This window comes from Oryctolagus cuniculus, chromosome 6 (genome assembly GCF_051225735.1).
Source record: "Oryctolagus cuniculus isolate XC-2025 breed Fujian yellow rabbit chromosome 6, ASM5122573v1, whole genome shotgun sequence".
NCBI lineage: Eukaryota > Metazoa > Chordata > Mammalia > Lagomorpha > Leporidae > Oryctolagus > Oryctolagus cuniculus.
Genome location: NC_142872.1, coordinates 89,161,979 through 89,183,806, shown reverse-complemented (window position 1 = coordinate 89,183,806; position 21,828 = coordinate 89,161,979). Strand labels below are relative to the sequence as shown.

General features: G+C 36.4%; 2 protein-coding genes across 5 annotated transcripts in view; both read left to right on the top strand.

Moving 5' to 3' along the window:
* The window catches only part of TTPA (alpha tocopherol transfer protein), a 100,867-nt gene extending 83,305 nt beyond the window's left edge, over nucleotides 1-17,562 (top strand). For 2 of the 4 annotated variants that reach the window (XM_089335310.1, XM_002710502.6), the window contains exons 3-5: nucleotides 2,935-3,128; nucleotides 4,692-4,802; nucleotides 6,582-9,101. In XM_089335310.1, the coding sequence (XP_089191436.1) occupies nucleotides 2,935-3,128; nucleotides 4,692-4,802; nucleotides 6,582-6,755 (479 nt within the window). In that variant the 3' untranslated portion in view covers nucleotides 6,756-9,101. Of the gene's footprint in view, nucleotides 1-2,934; nucleotides 3,129-4,691; nucleotides 4,803-6,581; nucleotides 9,102-17,432 lie in introns of those variants that run through there. The other 2 variants (XM_089335309.1, XM_070075096.2) reach the window with 2 other exon arrangements.
* The window catches only part of GGH (gamma-glutamyl hydrolase), a 32,603-nt gene continuing 28,232 nt past the window's right edge, over nucleotides 17,458-21,828 (top strand). Inside the window, exon 1 of the mRNA XM_089335308.1 lies at nucleotides 17,458-17,563. The gene's annotated coding sequence lies outside the window, so the exon portion shown is untranslated. The remainder of the gene's footprint in view (nucleotides 17,564-21,828) is intronic.

Here is a 21,828-nt window from a genome sequence, read left to right as displayed (position 1 = left end):
TAAAAGTTCTATATTGGACAGTACAAGGCAGATAATCATGTTGGTTGGCTCAGAAATTTAGGTAAGATCTTTTTTCTGATCAGCAAATTTCAATCGTCCTGCTCACATTTTTCATCATTATAGTATTCATCCAATGTCTGTAGCTGTGTAATATTTTTAGTTGGGTTATCTGTGGACTGGTTATTTCAAATTCTTACCAGGATACTGAAGCTTTTACAAAGCAGGGACATCCCATTGTGCCTTCCTAGGAAAACTTGTGATGAACCTTTCTGGATCTCCAACTTTTACCTTGCTACTAGATATTCCAGTTAACATTTAAATCTGAAGGGTCAGCACCAAAAGAAAACAGAAACTCTTCATCACCGCACAAAACCCTCCATCTTCTACCCCACCCCCTGCCTTGTCATCACTCCACTCATCCTGCCCTCAGCTAAACTTAAGTTAGTGGATGTTGGCCATCCACACTTTCTCACAATTCCTCCTCAGCCCATCGTGGTATGGTTTCATTTCTACCTCTACTGAAATGATGTCAGCCAATAGTTCTGTTACTTGACCCCCGAACCAGCAAGCCACTTCCTCTTTCTCGAGACACCCCCCGCCCTTGGCTTCTTTGGTGACACATTATCTTGGTATTTTCTTCTGACTTAACTGGCTGCTCTTTCTTCAATGCTTTTGGCTTGTTTTACTTGGCCTTCAAATTCTATGTGATTCCTTAGGACATGGGTCTCAGCATCCTCTCATGCCACATTATCACTCTACCATAACAGAGAAACACATGGATCTAAGACAGTTCCTATCGTAGATTGTCACATAAGGACAGACAACCCCCAGGTTTGTATCTTCTCCTTCAGGATCCATATCCAAGCACCCTGCTCCTGGTCCTAGGTCTCTCACAGTCACCACTCTAACATGTCCAAGCACACTGTCTTTTCCACTTAAAATGCTTGTCCTATCTCAATTATTGAAATGGTACCGCCATACCTGGTTGCCCAAGTCAAAAGCTTTTTTTCTTTTTTTTGTTAGCGTTATTTAGTTAGAATATTTTTTCCCCTTTGTTCATCCTGTTAGGAACTCCATGGAACCTCCCATCTGAAGATTTACCCTTTTTGTAGCTTTGGAAAAATTTTGTTACTCTTCTTTCCTTTGTTCCCTGTTATTTGTTACTGCCATATAGCTGTTCAAACATCTGGACCTAGCCACACATTTCTTAATTTTTCAATCATACATAGGAACTCTTGGCTCTTTTTTGCTGAGTTTGAAAGAATTCCTCAATGTGATCTTCCAAACCACTATTTACTTGTTGGCTATGTCTTTTCTGTCATTTGTCCCATCAACTGAGTTTTTTTTTTTTTGAATCATCTTTTTATTTCCTAAATCTGAATTGAGCATTTTATTTCTTTGTTTACATTTTGAGAAGGAGAGGAAGAGGAAGGGAAGGAGGGAGGGAGTAAGAGATCTTGCATCCAGTGGTTCACCCCCTCCCCCAAATACCCACAGTACCCGGGGCTGGACTGGGTGCCAGGAACTCCATCTGAGACCCCAGGTGGGCAGCAGAGGATCTAACTACTTAAACCTTCATCTGCTGCCTCCCAGGTCGCACATTAACAGAGAAGTTCGTTGCTCATGTGAGAGTCTCAGGCAGTGGCAGCTTTCCCTGCTGTGCCACAATGCCGACCCTAGAACATTTTTATAATAGTAGCCTACAGTGTCCCTTTTCCCTCTGTTGAAAATGTTTTGCTTTTGTTTTAGTGTTTCTTCATTTTTAGAATATTTCCTTGAATTTTGGTGCCTATATCAATTGAATTTGGTTTCTCAGTTCTTTGTACGTGTGCGTTTAACATAATTTTTAATAGATGCAAAATTTTTTGGAGATTATCTGCTGTTCTACCATTCCTGCCTGCCACACTCTGTCCCAGGGATGTCAGAGAAGGGTGACAAGTGTGGACAAGAATGTCAGTATCTCCTCTCTTAGCACAGTACTTCCTGTTTTCCTGGGTGTGGGCAATTATCTGGTTTTTTTTTTTTTTTTTTTTTTTTTTTTTTTTTTTTTTGACAGGCAGAGTGGACAGTGAGGGAGAGAGACAGAGAGAAAGGTCTTCCTTTTGCCGTTGGCTCACCCTCCAGTGGCCGCCGCGGCCGGTGCACTGCACTGATCTGAAGGCAGGAGCCAGGTGCTTCTCCTGGTCGCCCATGGGGTGCAGGGCCCAAGTCCTTGGGCCATCCTCCACTGCACTCCCTGACCACAGCAGAGAGCTGGCCTGGAAAAGGGGCAACCCGGACAGAATCCGGCGCCCCGACCGAGACTAGAACCTGGTGTGCCGGCGCCGCAAGGTGGAGGATTAGCCTAGTGAGCCGGGGCGCCGGCGTGGGCAATTATCTGAATGCTTCCCCCAGCTCTTTTTCTCTCAAGCCCACACTTAAACTGTTCTAGCCTGTAGGTACATGACTGCTATGTGCTGATTGTTACCAAGGGCTGTCTGAGGTTCAACCTGTTGGTCTACTTCTCATGCATTTCCTGTAGCAACTTCTTTGGTCACTACAAGGCCCTAGTTGCTCCTAATAATCCAGCTTGCCCTTGCTTTTCCCATGTCAGCACCTCTGAGTTTGCAGCATACCCAGAAGCATTGCCATCTTTACCTGCAGCCTTTTCCAGCACATGAGGTTGTGGTTTCAGCTGGCAATGGAATCCAGCCTGCTTCAATTCTTTTCTTCCTGGTGCTCTTAAAAAGCTGGCTTTCACTAGGGATCTGAGAGAGGGAAGAGAAACAGGCACATGTTCTTGGACCTCAGTTTGATCTCTTGTTCACTTTATGATCCTGATATGTGTTTTTATTTCCCCTGATTCTTCGAGTATAAAAAGAATTAGTTTTCCTTTGTAAGTCTTCATGCAAAGCTGAGATATGATATGCTTTCCTTTTTTTTTTTTTTTTTTAGCAAACTGGGACCCAAAAGTTTTTACAGCTTATGATGTATTTCGTGTAAGTCTAATCACATCTGAGCTTATTGTACAGGAAGTAGAAACTCAACGGAATGGGATCAAGGCTATCTTTGATCTGGAAGGCTGGCAGTTTTCACATGCATTTCAAATTACTCCATCTGTAGCCAAGAAGATTGCTGCTGTACTTACAGTAAGTGTATATTTTTACAGTTAGGTGTCATACTTCCAATTAATAGTTTTTAATGTTGTCATAGGATAAACAGAGAAGTGATAGTAGCTTTATTAGAAACCTAAATAAAAAAGAAATGATACATAGAATTCAGTAAAGCTAAGAGAAAATAAAATATCAATTTATAAAAGAAAAAATGTTTAACAAACTGCCAAAATATATTCAAAATTAGAATATGTTCAACCATAGAATGTATACATTTAAACAATAATGTGGTAACTTTATCTTCATGACATTAAAATTTTCTTTCTACATTAAAAAATATCACAGCAGTGGTATAATGAAATGACATATGTCTTGGTAGGTATAAATTGATACAACCCTTTTCAGAAATCAAAAGATTTTTAAAATGGCCATCATTTGTGACCTAGGAATTCTACTTCTGGGAATCTACCTCTGGAATAATTAATTGTAAATATGGTAAATACTTTTTATGTAGTAATAATAGCTCACTATGTGCCACATGCTTTACTAAGTATTTCAAATGCATTAGCATTTAATGGCACACTGAGCCTATGCTATATGATCATTATTTTTCCCATTTTACAAAAAAAAAACTATGTTAGAGAGTTAATATAGCGATACTCAGGGACACACAGTTGTTAGCAGTGAAGTATTAATTCCAGTCCAAGTCTTCTGAATGTAAAAACCATGTTTATAACCACCACTCTTCCTTTGCATGTTGATGGTTACTGCATCATCAGTTTTAATAGAAGAAAATTAGAAGCAACTTATTTGTTCAGAAATAGGAAAATTATTACTTAAATTATGGTGCATTCATTTGATAGGTAATTGAAATAATATTAAAACTCATGATGTTTACAAAACCTGCATTATATCAGTGGGCCAAAACAAGATGCAAACTATTTAAAGAGAATATTAATAGTTATGCTTAAAATAAAATCATAAGTTGAAAGAATCTGGAGGGAAAAACCCTGAACTAATAACATTTCTTTAAAAGTTATGCATAGGAAAAAAAAGACTTTTGCATGCAAGGACTTTGGAAGAAAAAGTCTCTACTAACTACACAACTTTTGGGTAGAAAAAACTCTCCATTAAATTTTTTTTTTCAACTATTAGCTATTAACTTTTAAAATTAATATTAAGCCTATAGTACTTTTATGCTCAAGGCTTACAATAATGTCAAATGTGTGTGTATTGTATTATATTTTCAAATTTTATGAGTTTGATTTTTTCTCAAAAAGTTGGGAAAAAAATTCAATATGATTCACTGCTCAAAAGAACATTTGTATGTAATTAGGGGAGGTATTTTCTGGTGAAAGTGTGCAACTGTTTCTTAAAATACTTATCCTAAGCTGCAAGGAAATCTACCTGTTAGAACTCTTTTCTCAATCTAGTGACAGAACTGTAAGCCAGGCTTTGTGTTGCTGGAATGAATGTTTTGAAAATAAACCATACTTTATGTACTTCTGTAGGATAGACAGTATTCAAGGAAGAGACTTGTCCAATATAATTGCAAAAACTATGTTTTGTTATTAAGATGTTTTCTCTTTATTTTCAAAGGATTCCTTTCCATTGAAAGTTCGTGGAATCCACTTGATAAATGAACCAGCCATTTTCCATGCTGTCTTTTCCATGATTAAACCATTCTTAACTGAAAAAATTAAGGAGCGCGTGAGTAAAACATTCAACTCAAGTTCCTCTATTTCAAACATTTTAACCTTTTCCCATTTAGGATTGCTTCATTATTTTCTTCATATACACTCACTCACACCCCAAAATTTTGAAATTTTTTTCACAAATCAGCTACTTTTATAAGTTAAAACTTATTTTTAGTTAAAAATAAGTTAGGAATGTTGGTTATAAGCCCTGAGGAAACTGGGCTGGTCCTAACAGCTGACTGGAGTACAAAATGGTATATGCCCTATAGAGGGCAGTGTGGCAATAGTTATCAAAATCAAAACCTTGCTCTTCTGGGAATTTATCCATACATAAAGAAAATTACATGTATAAGGAGTTTCACTGCAGTGAATGATTGGACACCACCAACTGTTCATCATTAGGGAACTAGTTAGATAAAGCATAATATATATTCACCCAATGGATATAATGGATATTTATAGAATGTATTATAAAGCAAAGTAGCAAAATGCAGAGAACTGTTTATAGTATACTACCTTTTGCATAAAAAGAGAGAAATCAGAATGTATATTACTTTGCATATTAATTAAAATATGCAAGAAAATAAAACTTGTGTAAGTAGTTACATTAACAAAACTGGACTGGGTGGCGTAGAGGGGGACAGGGTTGGGAGCAAGACATCTCACTGTATATCTTTCCACTTGTTTGGATTTCTGACTCTGTGACCATTTTCTTTATGTGAATTTAAAAACCTTTTATTTAAGGTATAAAACTTCATGCATTCCATATATGCAAATTCAGGAACATGATGATTCTTCCCACCCTACCCTCTCTCCTCTCTCTACTATTCCCATTCTTATTTTAAGCAAAGATCTATTTTCAATTAACTTTATACCAATAAGATTAACCCTATACTAAGTAAAGAGTATAGTAATAATATGGAGAAATAATAAAATCTGTTCCTCTACAGTCAAGTTAAGGGCTGTTCAAAGTAATTGCCATCTCAAAGTGTCAATTTCACTTCTATAGATTACCTTTTTGGTGCTCTATTAGTTACCACAGATCAGGGAGAACATATGGTATTTGTCTTTTTGGAACTGGCTTATTTCACTAAGTATAATGGTTTCCAATTGTATCCATCCTGTTGCAAACGACTGGACTTCATTTTTTTAGCACTATGTAGTATTCCATGGTGTACATATATCACAATTTCTTTATCCAGTCTTCAGTAGATGGACCTCTGGGTTGATTCTATATCTTAGCTGTTGTGAACTGAGCTGCAAAAAAAGCTAAGGTTCTTAACCGTCATTATTGTCTCTTAATTTTGTACCAGCCAACTTAACAAATTGTTAAAAATTATATACCACTATAGTTTCAATGATTTTGTGACTACTTTAAAATTTATAGAATGAACTTGAGCATCTTTTCACTTGATTATTGTACTTATGCCACAGAAAATATTCCTTATATATCTAATTGTGTGCTCAGAGATATGCTTTTATTTAATAAGAATTTATACATTTCTTTAGGTATTAATGTGTAAGATAGTACATATTATTACCTTTTATAAATCTTGTGCAGTTATAAGAACACAAAGAAAATAGTAAGATTATTAGATTCACAGTAAAATGTTCTAAATATAAGTAAATTCTTAGATTCATAAATAGAATCGATAATGCACTATATATACCTGCTTTCCTGTCTTGGAAGTTATTACATTACCCTGTTTTATGATGTTGATTTTCAACCAGAAGTGCAGGGAATACAGTTAGAACAGAAGGAATACCTTATAAAATATTTCGGTTATTTCAGATTCATATGCATGGGAACAATTACAAACAAAGCTTACTGCAGCATTTCCCAGACATTCTTCCTCTGGAATATGGTGGTGAAGAATTTTCCATGGAGGATATCTGTCAGGAGTGGACAAATTTTATAATGAAGTCTGAAGATTATCTCAGCAGCATTTCTGAGCCCATTCATTGAGAGAAAATCACTTTGTTTGAATGGATTCCTGATTCAAAATATATGAGTGAGAGCCTATCTACCTGGTTATATGTTTGAAAGAAAAAGAGCAAAACTTTTAAACTAATTACTACTTATGTGATCATTTAAAATACATTTTCTGAAATGAGTGACATGGGTATTTGGGAAGGCTTTTTATTTTTTAAATGCTTTTTTTAAAAAAGCTTTTGAGGTAATATAAAGTTCAGTACATTTTTAAACCACAGAGAGATTACCAGTTTCACATTTGAAGAGACAATATAGCAAGTTATTTCTAAAGTAGCTGTTCATATATATCTTTGTTTCTGGAATATTTCATTTTAAACAAGTTCTGTGATCACATTTGTTTAGTAATATATTTATAAATAGCCCACTAAAAAGAGATAAGTTAACTGATGATAAAAAAACTGTTAACACTCACTTTGGGTGGATGCCAGATTCGATTATAATTCACATTAAAATCTTTTTTAAAAAAAGATTTCTTTATATTACTTGAAAGAGTCACACAGAAAGAGAAGGAGACAGAGAGAGAGAGAGAGAGAAAGAGATAGAGAGAGAGAGAGAGAGAGAGGTCTTCCATCCGCTGGTTCACTCCCCAGTTGGCCTCAATGGCCGGAGCTGAGCTGATCTGAAGCCAGGATCCAGGAGTTTATTCCAGTTCTCCCATGCAGGTGCAGGGGCCCAAGGACTTGAGCCATCTTCTACTGCTTTCCCAGGCCATTGCAGAGAGCTGGATCAGAAGTGCAGCAGCTGGGTCTTGAACCGGTGCCCATACAGGATGTTGGCACTGCAGGTGGCGGCTTTACCCACTATGCCACAGCACCGGCCCCTCACATTAAAATCTTAATACAGTTTATAGTTACTTCTGTGAGCCATCAAGATAGTTCATCCAGAGAAATTCTATATTAGCACAATTTGCACAATAGAAACTTTTGATTAAAGAATGTTTATGCCATATTGTATAAAGCATCCATGGTCTCTGAAATGAATCATATATATTGATATATTGATAGAATTGATTAACAAATACTTCACAAAGTATTTCAGGCCCAGTTGCTGGTTTCTCAGTAATATTTTATATTTTCAGATAAATCAAGAATATAATTTTGACTTTTGTTTATGGTTATTCTTATGATGATACATAGTTTTAGAGAGATAATAATATTTAATTGTTTTATACATGAACTATTTTTAGTTGAATAATAACAAAACTATACAATAGAAAGGAATTGTTTACAATTTTAAATCATTCTCAAGTTTGTGTTGTATTTCCAGATTGTACAAAAAATAATTTTTGCATTTCTATTATCAGAATAAAGCAGATCTCACAATTAATCATGTTTATTTAAACAAAATCAATAATTAAATGCTGTTTGTTCTGCAGTTTATATCAAAGGGTATTTCATTTATTGAAAAAGACTGTATTCAGTGTGGCTTTCACTTCATGATATGCTTTCAATTCATGATGTACATTTGATAGTATTTGATAGTTAATTTTGTTTTAAACTTGAACATAAAAGAACATGGAGTGTTTGCCCAGCCAGTTGAGTTTCACCTTTAATTATATAATACTATCTTTGTGCAAGGATAAGAGAAGGATATTTTTCTTTATAAGAAAATTAGTATAATCAGGTGAGCTGATTCTTGTGATTCTCTGTACATAAATGTCTGATAACATTGAGAGTAACTGTGAATGTTCTTTAGAGAACATATTTGATTATGATTTAGCTTTGGGAAGCTAACTTTACATTATAATTTTTATAAAAAAAATCAGATGTTCTGTTTTTCTTAAAAAATACTGTCTTTATAAAATTTAACAGTCTTAAACTGTATAATTAAAGATAATGGAACAAAAAATTTAAAAAGAATAAACATCAACAACAAAAAGTCTCTGGCTTTCCAAATTTTATTCCTAGAAGTAGATATCACAATCCCACTTCATTTACATTTGGCTATTTAAGACAATTTCTTATGAATTAATCATCCATAAATGAATGATTAATTTAGTATACAAGTAAAGGGTAACATTTTAAAATGTCTGTAATTCATTGGTGATGTGGTTAACAGTAAATGGAATTAAAATGTTAGTCAATTTTTTTTTGTGATGGGTTTTGAGGTTTTTATAAATAAAACAACTCCCTGAAGAGCATTAAAAAACAATGTGAAATGATCAGGCAAGATGCCACGGTAAATAACTGATTGTCTGTATTACTTTACCATACCAGAAGTGCCTAAAAGGTTAACTCTATTATGTTTTCATTGTGTTATTGAACTGCACAATAATTTATTTAATATTGTTCAGAAAGAAATAAACTTTTTTTGCATAAACCATAGTATGCAGTTTTTTCTTTTTTAAAATGTGATTAAATATTCTTTTTCAAAACCTGCTTTTTCCTTACTAAAAATTTAAGAAAACGTATCACAACTAATTGTCCATTACACAAAAGTCAGTTTTTTTCTCTGTAAGTTTTAACTGTAGACTGATTTTCCATGTTGCTTAGTTCACCAACTTTTTCTCCAACTGCTTTACATAAAGGGACCACAAAATAATTTCATCAAGCTAAATCATACATATTTAAGAAGTTAAAACTTCCAAGCAAAAAAGCCATAGAGTGCCACTCAAACAGATAATTTGATTTTCTTTAATAGACTTTGTTTTTTTTTCGAGAAGTTTTAGGTTCATAGGAAAATTGAGTATAAGGTGCAAGACAGACAATTTTGAAACAATCTGTTATTAGTACACATCATTTTGTCAAACTAGATTTTTCTTACAAAAATAGCCCTGAAGTCCTATTGCAAGTATTATATTTGCTACTCATCTAAATTAAGCTCCATAGATCATAAAACAGGTTAAGATACAAACAACAACAAAAAACTCAGCCAACTAGAAAGATGGTGTTTTTTAAACCCTCTTTCCAGGCCCTCTTTGTTGGATTTTACCTCTCTTAGATGCTGTTGAAGAACTAAGAATTACAAAGATGGAACTAGAAATGAGGAAAATAAAAGTACAATTGACTCCAGATCAAAAGTAGTATATTTTAAGGGCCATTAGAGTGATTCCAGTAAAGTGCTTTTGGAGTTTATTAGAAGGAAAGATGATTGCCACGTGGTGTGACCAAGGATGCCTTCTTAGAGGTGGTAGTTTGAAGCAAAGCCTTTTATGAGAATTAACCTTCCTCAGTAGCAATGAAAACTGAGTCAAGGATGTACATTCCAAGACAAGAAATAGCAAAGTTAGAGATAAGAAAGAATAGGGCATATTTGAGAAATAGTGAATAGTCCTGTATTTGTACAGAGAAGTGGACCATCCGATAAGAAAGATTCATGTATGTCAAATTATGGGAGGCTTTGAATACCAGCAGAAAGGCACTAACCCTATGGATTAATTATTTTGTACCAGGTACTATGTTAGATTAATATACTTTGCATCATTTAATTTTTTCCAAAGAAGAAAACAAAGAGTTAGGTGGTATTATGCCTATTTTTATATCCTTTTTTTTTTTGACAGGCAGAGTGGACAGTGAGAGAGAGAGAGACAGAGAGAAAGGTCTTCCTTTTGCCGTTGGTTCACCCTCCAATGGCCGCCGCGGCCGGCGCACCGCGGCCAGCGCACCGCACTGATCCCATGGCAGGAGCCAGGTACTTCTCCTGGTCTCCCATGGGGTGCAGGGCCCAAGCTTGGGCCATCCTCCACTGCACTCCCTGGCCACAGCAGAGAGCTGGACTGGAAGAGGGGCAACCGGGACAGAATCCGGCGCCCTGACCGGGACTAGAACCTGGTGTGCTGGCGCTGCAAGGTGGAGGATTAGCCTATTGAGCCGTGGTGCCGGCTATTTTTACATCCTTTGCTCAGAATTAGAGCCAGTGGATGACAGAACCAGAATGAACTCATGTGGCCTGTGAAGTACACACATTCCAGCACAACCCCAGTGCTCCTGTTAGACCTGACTCTGCAGCCCATGGCAATCAGTGGCTACCAGATTCTATCAGTCCTACTGGAAGTGTCCAGCCCTGACCTATTTCTGAGTCTAACAATCTCTCATCCAATCTGTTGCAATAGCTCCCTTTTAGACTGAGCTTCCCATTGTTTCTGCTTTTACCCAACCATTCCATGTTGTCAGAATTATCTTTGTGCAAGATTGCCTTCTCTGATCTTTAAGAAAGCAACACTACATGCAGGTAAAATGCAAATTGGGACCCAAGGCTGTTCACACCCAGGCCCAACCTGTTTTTCCATCCTCATACTGCAGGACTTCTGACTCCACCCATACTTCAGGCACACTAACCTCACTAATTGGAAACATTACTCCTTCCACACAGGACAGAAGGGATGTGAGCTGTATTTCATACTCTGAACTTTTGTTCCTGCTGTTTCTTTTGTTCAGTGTCTGCTTATCTTCACAGTCTTTGCCTGTTCAGTAAGACTTCTTTGTTCCCGCCTGTGTGTTTCTCTGAATGAATGTATAGCTGCTTACCCACCTATGTCTATTCCAGAAAGTCTTCTTAAATGCAGACATTGTCTTCTTCATCCTTGTATAACCAGTATCTAACCAGGTCTAGCATAGAGTAAATTTTCAGAAACAGAACTGATCAAGATAAGTTTCTTAATTCAAAGCTGGGTGACAACCATCATGGAGACAGCCCCCCCCCCGCCCCCAGGGCCTTTGTGGCGTGTTAAAGCCCAGCAATGTGCTAACTAGAATATAGTCTACATGGAAGTGGGCTGACTTCTGCACATTCCTTACAACCCTCAGAGTTGACCTTCTTCCACCCTTTCTCTCACTGTAAATGTTAGCTGTCTTATAATGGTCAGTTCCTATACATTAGGCTTTATTTTTGACTCAACTTCCCTCTGGTTTCTCTGTTTTAAATATATTAATGTCAATTTTTAATTGATTTTAAATTCCAATTCTTTTAATTTCATATACATTCAGATTGGCCCCTATGGATTTGTTCAGGAGAACCATTAATCAATGTTAAATAAAAGCCCACCATAATTTGGCTCTCATGCATAGCCTGCTCTCCAGCCAAAATGAAAACACCTACAGCTGCTATGTTAAGCTCTTGAGGAAGGTTTCCCATAGCAGAGCCCCTCTCTTTCTCAGAGGACCGTGTGCTTGGGGAGATGTGGATGGTTTGTGATGGGAAATGGTCAGCTTCCTTCCCTGCAGCTCAGTCTCATCCATTAAAAGTCAGGTTCACCTCTTTTGAGGAATTTCAGTCCATCAGTCACCTCTGAAAATATTGAGCCTTGGTAGATTGAGTGGGTAGATGACTTTCTTATTAAGCTATCAATGACGGCCAATCTCAATATTTACTCCAAACCCTTGCCAACAAGGGACATAATATCTCTAAACACAAAATACAATTAATAGCTCTCAAGTCTCCAGGACATGCTATTTCTCCAGATGGAGAAAGCGTCTCTTCTCATTTCCTTTTTGTGCCCCCTCTAACATTTCCTTCATCTCTACTCCTCATTTACCTATGAGGGTCTTACAAAAAAGTTCATGGAAAACACATATCAAGAGAAAACTGTGCATCAACTTCAATATATGTTGTTCCAAAATAAATTTACCTTTTTAATTCAATTTCCACCAACTTTTAAAAATATACAGATTAAATTCAGGATCCCCAAAACTTTTCAATGGTGTTTGGTGAATTGATGATTCAATTTTAAAATCTTTCTTAAAATTGTTGCTTTTACTATCCTGCTGTTTGTTTTATGATTGATTTGCTGAAATTTGAATTGTTTGTCCCCCAAAACTTGCTAACAACAGACAAAAGAACCCCCAACATTTTGTGTTGAATTATCTTAGAAACATTTCCTGCTTATAAAACAACCCCTAGTGTAAATCTCCAATTTGCCATGTGTTTACTTCTTTCCATGAAAATCTATGGCAAAACCATCCTCCTAAGATACTCTGATATTTAGTTCTGCACAACTATTCATGTTTCAATTGCCAGAACAAAGACAGTTTCTTTACTTATCAAGTTTTTGTCTTTGACAGAAGCCACCCAGATACTCTTTGCAGTTTGGCAGGTAGTCTGTCTGGAATCAATGCAGGAATTCTAGGGAGGGTTGTGAGGTATAATCTTACCTCATTTTTATTCAGCCTCTGCTATATGTAACTTTTATGCAGACACCAAATGCAACTGGGCCTCTTTTAGATAATTCTGTCCTCACACGCCATGATGTCTAGACAAATTTCATACCTAGTAAACACATACCCATCACTATAAAATATTAATAATAATATAGGCTTCTACTAAAGCTTTCATGCAAAAATGGAAAAGAGGGGTAAATTGCAGCTCATCTAGCAAAACTTAACAAAACTTTGTTTCTTTTAACAAAACTTCTATCTCTTTTAATCTCTTTTAAACTTTTATCTTTTTTGTTCTCTAAAGAAGTAAAAGACTGGGGCTGGTGCTGTGGCGTAGTGGGTAAGGCTGCCACCTGCAGTGCCGGCATCTCATATGGTTCAAGTCTTGGTTGCTCCACTTCTGATCCAGCTCTCTGCTATGGCCTGGGAAAGCAGTGGAAGATGGCCCAAGTCCTTGGGCCCCTGCACCCACGTAGGAGATCCAGAGGAAGCTTCTGGCTCCTGGCTTCAGATGGGCACAGCTCCAGCCATTGCGGCCATCTAGGGAGTGACCCAGTGGATGGAAGACCTCTCTCTCTCTGCCTCTCCTTTCTCTCTGTGTAACCCTAACTTTCAAATAAAAAAATCAATCTTTTTTAAAAAAAGTGAAAGATCTCTATGATGAAAATGATCAAACTTTGATAAGAAAATCATCAAGGACACACAAAAAAATGTAAAGATAGTCTTTGCTAATGGAGTGGAAGACTGAATATCATTAAAATGTCTATACTACCTAAAGCAATCTACAGATTCAATGCAATCCTTATCAGAATACTAATGACATCTTTCAGGAACTAGAAAAAGCAATCCTAAAATTCATATGGAATCAAAAAAGACCCAGAATTGCCAAAGCGATACTGAACAAGAAAAATCAAGCTGGAGGCATCACAATACCTGACTTCAAAGCATATACAAACCTATAGTAATTAAAACAGCATGATACTGGCATAAAAGCTGATACATAGGTCAATGGAACAAAGCAGAGGGCCAGAAATTAATCTACATACATACAGCCAACTGATTTTTGACAAAAGTGCTCAGACCATTCAACAAATGGTGCTGGCAAAACTGGATTTATGTATGTAGAAGGATGAAATTAGATCTATACCTTTCACCATATCCAAAGATCAACTCAAGATGGATCAAAGACCTAAATTTAAGACCCAAGACTGTGTAGCTGCTGGAATAAAACATAGGGGGAAACACTCCAGGACATTGGTGTAGGGAATGACTTCTTGAACAAGACCCCCAAAGTATAGGCAACAAAAGCAAAACCAAAAAAATGGAACTACATAAAACTCAGAAGTTTTTGCACAGCAAAGGAAATGATCACTAGCATGAAGAGACATCCAACAGAATGGGAAAAATGTTTGCACACCACCTATCCAGTAAAGGATTAATAGCCTAAGTATATCAGCACTGTAAAAAAACTCAACAACAACAACAACAACAACAACAACAAAACAAACAATCCAGTTGAGAAATGGGCAAAGTACTTCAACAGACGGTTCTCAGAAGGAATACAAGTCGTCAGCAAATGTATGAAAAAATGCTCAGCATCACAACCCATCAGGGAAATGCAAATCAAAACCACAATGAGATACTATCTTACCCCTGTCAGAATGGCTAAAACTCAAAACAGAGACTAGGAAATGCTTATGAGGATGTGGGGAAAGAGGAACACATACAACTATTGGCGGGAATGTACATTAGTGTACCCACTGTGGACGATAGTATGATGATGTTTTAAAAAATTAGAAATAGATTCACCATATGATACAGCAATCCCACTACTGGGTATATACCCAAAAGGCTCGAACACAATGTATCAAAGAAATATCCACACTACCATGTTTATAGCAGAACTGTTCACAGTAGCCAAAACTTGGAACCAACCAAAGTGTTCATTATCAGATGAGTTGATAAAGAAAATATATAGAAAAATATATAAATTTATATAATCTATATATAATGGAATATTATTCAGCTATGACAAAGAATGAAATTCTACCTTTTGCAGCAAGATGGACACAACTGAAGGACATCATATTGAGTAAAATAAGCCAGAACCAGAAAGACAACTACCAGATGTTCTCCCTTATATGTGGGAGCTAAAATTTAAAAAACAAAAAGGAAAAAACAAAGAAATGTCTGCATATCAATATTACTACAAATTTAGCTTTATAAGTTTTACAAAACTTTGTTTTATACTTTAGTCAAACCAATGGTTAAGAATGCTTTACTACTACAATTTTAGTGATGTGTGATTACTTTAAAATTTACTGTATATGAGTGAAATGGTCATTTTCCATTCAATTATTATTTATAGCCATTGTCTGTATTCCCACTAAAGTAGGATCTTTTCACTTCTTACTTGTTAAACTTTTTAAGTGGTGAAATACTGAGACTTTTTACTGTAATGCAAATTTGAAACATGTTATCTCAAAAACTTAAAAAATAGAGGGAAATGGAGAGGGATGTGGGAGGGAGAGGAGAGAGGGAGGAAGGGGCTATCATTATGTTTTTAGAACTGTATGTCAAATCACATTGAATCTGTTGAAAACAATGAAAATCAAATTTTTGTTAATTTTTAATTAATTTTTATTAATTAATTAATTTTTATAGAATCAAATTTATTTTTATTTGAAAGGCAGAGAGAGGGAGGGGAAGGAGGGAAAGACAGAGAAAGAGAGATTTTGTATTTGATGATTCATTTATCCAAATATCTCTGCTCTCCTCTCCCTCCTTCTTTCCCTTCTCTCTCTCATTATCTCCTGGTCAGGGGTTTCCTGTGGTGTTGCTCAACATCCATAACTACTTTCCCATATCCTTTAACAAAACAAAAGATCTCTTCCAAGATTCGCACTCTTTACAAAGTATGGAAATAGAATGGGATGGATTAGTAATAACTATGTGTCACCTGTTTTTCTTTTTCTGGCAGAGAGATTAGGCAATTTTAATACTTATTTTTATTCCTTTCATTTGTACATATTAAATCTATATAATTTCAAATTCAATTTTTCATTGTTTTTCCTTCCTCAACCACTTTTTAAACTACTGTGCCCTTGCATATAGTCCTACTGCAGTTTAAACAAGCCACACTAATTGTCATGCCATGAAAGGATGTCATAATGAGTGAAGGATTTACAAAGACATGTCCCTTCCTGACTTCAGTGAAGAATCACTTGATTTTGAGTATCAGAGTACACTTTCATAGGAGATAAAAGAGGAGAAATTCTGTACATATTTTCTGTGCATGTCTGCCAAGCTCTAAGTGTGAGGGCTTTAGAGACATAGATTTTAACATTTTGTAACAGAAAATGACGTGCTCTTGTGCTGTTAGTGGAAAGCCAGCCAAAAGATGACTTTTATCCAAATAAAAGGTGATTGCGAAAATTTAACAAAGTAACTGACAGCGGCCGGTGCCGGGGCTCACTAGGCTAATCCTCCGCCTTGCGGCGCCAGCACACCAGGTTCTAGTCCCGGTCAGGGCGCCGGATTCTGTCCTGGTTGTCCCTCTTCCAGGCCAGCTCTCTGCTGTGGCCAGGGAGTGCAGTGGAGGATGGCCCAAGTACTTGGGCCCTGCACCCCATGGGAGACCAGGATAAGTACCTGGCTCCTGCCATGGGATCAGCAGCAGTGCGCCGGCCGCAGCGCGCCAGCAGCTTTAATGGTACAGCTAATACTAAAAATAAGAATGGGGACATGAGTCTTAGAATCGAATGTGCACATCATATTCTGCCAAGTAGAAAGAATGCAACTAAGGAAATGAAAGCAAAGGAAGAGGGGAAGAAAAGTAAGAGTAAAATGTTGTAGTTTGCATGTGATTTGTTCCCAAAGGTTTATTTGTTGGAAATGTGGTCCCAATATGGCAGTGTTCCAATATGGCAGAAGAGGTGGGGCCTAGTGAGAGGTTTTTGCTGTAACAGCCGGAGCTGGGCCACGCTGAAGTAGACCAGAACTCAATCAGGTCTTCCAGGGACACAAGTACCTGAGCCATCATCTGCTGCCTCCCAGGATACACATTAGCAGAAAGCTGGATCAGAAACGGGAGAGTCAGGACTTGAATCAGGCACTCTGACATGGAATGTGAGTGTCATAAACAAAAACTTAAGTATCCACTTTTGATTTTTGTTTTGCATGACACTTTGTTAAACTTGCTAAGGTTTTTGTTTACCTGTTTTTGTTAACTAATAGTCCTCACAGTCATAGAAGCAAGAGTGCCAGTAAAATGGGATCCTCTTATGTGATATCTTCAAGTTAAAATTACTAGATACAACAAGGAGACATTATTCTTTTAAAAAAGATTTATTATCTATCTATCTATCTATCTATCATATCTATCTATTTGAAAGGCAGAAAGAGAGAGAGATTTTCCATTTTATGGTTCACTCCCTCCCCAAATGGCCATAAGAGCCAGGTCTGGGCCAGTCTGAAGCCAGGATCCTGGAGCTCAATCTGGGTCTCCCACATGGGGCCAGGAACAGAGTACTTAGGTCATCTTTCATTGCCTTTCCAGGTACATCAGCAGGAAGCCGGGTTGGAAATAGAGTCGCTGGGACTGAAACCAGAACTCTAAAATGAGGTGCTGACACTGCAAAGCAATGGCTTAACCACTGTGAGACAAGGCCCCAGAGACTTGATTTTATGGTAAATTAGAGAGATTTTTAAAATTCTTTCTGTATAAATTCTAATTCTTTGAAAACCTCTTTGTCCATTTTGTCCATCTTTTTCTCTATTTTATTTAAAATTAATCACATTTTAAAATAACTAACTTCATTATCAGGGTCATTTATGGATCTTTCATTTTATTTTTATTTTTAGGTTATTACTAAATATTTTTTCTTGATATTTTTAGCAATCTTTTACTATATAATTGGACTTTGTATTTAACTATTGAGGCTCCTGGTAATAGTTTATTTTTTTAAAAAATTTTAAAAATTATTTCAAAGGCAGAGAGAGAGCAAGAGTGAGAGCAAGAGAGAGACAGAGAGAGACAGAGAGAGAGAGAGAGATGTCTTCCATCTGCTGGTCCACTCCCCAAATAGCCGCAACAGAACTTTATCCTGGTCTTCCACGTGGGTGGCAGGGGCTCATGCAATTGGGCCATATTCTGCTGCTTATCAGATGCATTAGGAGGAGGCTGGTTCAGCAGCACAGTTCCTGGGCCTCAAACATAAAGATGCGACTGAACCTGTTGTGCCACAATGCCCCCTCCCACCAAACCCCACCCCCTCAGTAATGTTTTCTTTTCTTTTCTTTTCTTTTCTTTTCTTTTCTTTTCTTTTCTTTTCTTCCTTTCCTTTCCTTTCCTTTCCTTTCCTTTCCTTTCCTTTCCTTTCCTTTCCTTTCCTTTCCTTCCCTTCCCTTCCCTTCCCTTCCCTTCCCTTTCCCTTTCCCTTTCCCTTTCCCTTTCTTTCTTTCTTTCTTTCTTTCTTTCTTTCTTTCTTTCTTTCTTTCTTTCTTTCTTTCTTTCTTTCTTTCTTTCTTTCTTTCTTTCTTTCTTTCTTTCTTTCTACAGCAGAGTTAGGCAGTGAGAGAGAGAGAGAGAAGTAATATTTTCTACCAGTGGTAGTTCTTCTTGCCTTTTGTCAGATATGGTAACAGGTAAGTCATCAAATCAGGCCTTTGCTATCCTCAACCTTTTTCTTCTCAACCTTTAAGCTTCTTCCTTTTTCAGGTTTTAAACTTACTTCTTACCCTTTGCAAGTTAAAATCTAGTAAGTAGTTGTGTGTTTCTTGCACACCCCTCCTAATAGCACATTGCCTCCCCAACCTTGCAAGACAAGTAAAGGTTTCACTGGTCTTTCCTGCTCTACCCTGTTACCATCCCAGAACTCACCACCTATCCCATGGGAAAATTTACTCATGCTTTTCTTCATTATCTTTTTTCCCACTCTTATATAACTAAAAAAATGCACTAATTTGTCTTTTTCCCAGTAGTATGTGTGCTTGCCTAGGATATATTTCTGTATTTAATCCACAATCCAATTAATCATCTATCTATAGGTATTTATAGGTACAAATATTTATAACTTTTATTAAGTCTTTGATCCCTCCTAATATGTTTCATCTAGATGGTTAGTTTTGAATGGCACTTTTCGACTTCTACCTGTTATCTATACACAATGATCTTATTTACATATTAGTCTGTTTTCTCTTACTATAACAAAATTCTTGAGGGTGGGTACTTTATAAAGAAAAGAGGTTTATATAGCTCACAGTTTTAGATATTCAAGGACATGGTGCTGGTCTCTGCTCAGCACTGGCGAGGATCTTATAGCAGATGGTATGCTATCACGGTACCACCACACTTGACAGTGAGAGATCAGTCACACAGTAAGATAGCCAGAGGCAAGGAGCCAGCAACAACTTTCTACTATGGCCAACCTCTTCTAGGTCCTACCACTCTCTGAATACTGCCACATTGGAACCACACTTCAACACATGAATCTTTGGGAGAAAAACCACATCCAAACTATAGCATTTTACTTTATCTTTTCTTCCCCTCTCCCTTTGCTTACATATACACAGTTGTATTCTTTCTACTTGGCACAACAAGATAGTCATATTCTATTTTTAGACTCATGTAAGCATTCTTATTTTAGAATTAGCTCTGCCATTAAGTATATTAAATGCTGTCAGTTAATTTGGAAAATTTTCTCTATCATTTTTTGTTTGGATAAAGTTCATCTTCTAGTAGGGTTTCCACTAATGGCTCAAGAGTAAACTATTCTGTTATAACATGTTAAAATGTGTCTCTAAAGCCCCCACAGTTAGAGCTTGGCTGAATTATAGAACTAATAATTTATGATTTTTACAATGGTGTTCCATTTTTGCTTTGATTTTTATATTGCTCTTGACAAGTGCAAGAAAATCTTAATATTCTTACCATTATAAATCGATTATTTTGCCTGTTGGTCTTGATAATTTTTTCTTTAATGTGCTATAATTTTAGTAAGATAAATTTCAGACTTGATTATTCCAGGTCAGTTTTACCAATTGTCATTTTTTTCATTTTCTTGGATCCTATTTATAAAATATTCCTGTTCTGTTGCTTCATTTTCTGCTGCTTTCAGAATTCCCATGTTACATATGTTGGGTCTTCTTCACCTTAGCAGTTTCTTTGCAATCTGCTTCTACTTCTTTTTGTCACTTAAATTGCCTTAGTTTATTCCTATTTCTGTTTACTGATCTTTATTATTCAACTTTGAACTTTTTCTGTCTTGGACAGACTGTGATAATCCAGTCTTCATTTCTAGACATATAGTCATTTCCTTCTATTTTCACTGGTTTGTGAAATTCCTTCCTTTTTTGTCCATTTCTATTCTTAAGTGTTAAACTGTAACTTCTGATTCTAAATTTCACACATACACACAAAATCTAATAGTTGTTTGAGGATATTTAATCTGTTTGGAGCTTAATCTTAGGGTTTTTTTTTTTCTTTTTACATTGCTGTATGTGTGAGGAAGACCTTTCATTAGGAAATGTTCTAATTCAACTTTTCTATTTCTTCCAAAAGTAGTTTTGCACTGTATTGCTTTTTAAAAGTATCCTATTTTTTTCAATAGTACTTTGTGGACCCATTCCTAGTTGAAAGGTGTTTTCTTCTGTCTGTATAATGAAGTGCAATTCTTTAAATAGATAACATGTTTTAGTGGTGGCAGTGCAGTGTAAGCATGACTTCTCTTGTTTCTACAGAATCTTTAATTTTCCCCCTCACTACTTTCTTACCCTTTACTGCCATGTCTTTAAGGGGTATTATCTGCTGCTAATATAACTGATCCCTCCGAATGCTCATTTGAAGCTGTGATCTTTGATCTCATTTTCTTGTCTGTTGCCTGTAGTCCGTGCTGTAACCTATGAAGACCCAGTCTCGTTTAGTGTTTTGGCACTTACTGTTTGAGATTTTCTTTCAAGATTCTATAATCTTCATTTTCTTTTTCAACCATTTTCTGAAGCATTGCCTCTCCCACTCTGCACTCTAAGTCTTATGGCAGTGAAGGAAGCTCAGTTGGAATTTTGTATTTATCAGTTTTTTGTTAATTTGAAGTTTGTGGTATTCTTTTTCACCAGTTTTGGAGAAGGCCTGGATCCTGAGTAGTTTTATTTGTGCTTCTTGTATATCTCATGTTTTCTTGGAGAATATGTATGAAAGATTCTGGTTCAGGTAGTTGAAATTATCCTCTAGACCATGTATAACTTATCTCTGTTATCTCTTATTAATAGACTTATCTGTTAATAAGTAGCTCCAATTCAATTATTTCCTGGTTAAAATCTATTAATTGTACAATTTATTCACTCATTCTGCTACCCATGGTCATTTGGATTGCATTTAATATTTACTATTTAAAACATGCTGCAAGGAAAATTTTTGAATATATTTCTTTATTTAAATGTGCATTTGTATCTCTAGGGTATATACTTACATCTGAGAAGTATGGAACTATAGAATACATGAATCTTCACCTTTACCAGATATTGCCTAACTGCTCTCAAAAGTAGTTATAGTAACTAGCAGTGCTGTCTGAGAATTCTTATTTTACTACATTATGCACTTGCTAATGTCAGTGGCTTACTTTTTTGTCAACCAAATAAATTTGAATTTTGTCTTGTCCTAATTTGCATTTCTTTGATTAACACTGAAAGTTTGGTTTACTTTTTGTATTCTTTTCCTATTTTTCTGTAGTTTTATTTTTGTATGCTCTAAAAATATTTTTTTAAAAATATTTATTTGAAAGGTAGAGTTGAGGCTGAGGTCAGGAGCCTGGAACTCCACCCAGGTCTTCCCCATAGGTGTCGGGGCCCAAACACTTGGGCCATCTTCTGCTGCTTTCACAGGAGCATTAGCAGGGAGCTGGATCGGAAGTGGATCAGCTGGGACTCAAATGGGTCCATATGGCATGGCAGGTGGC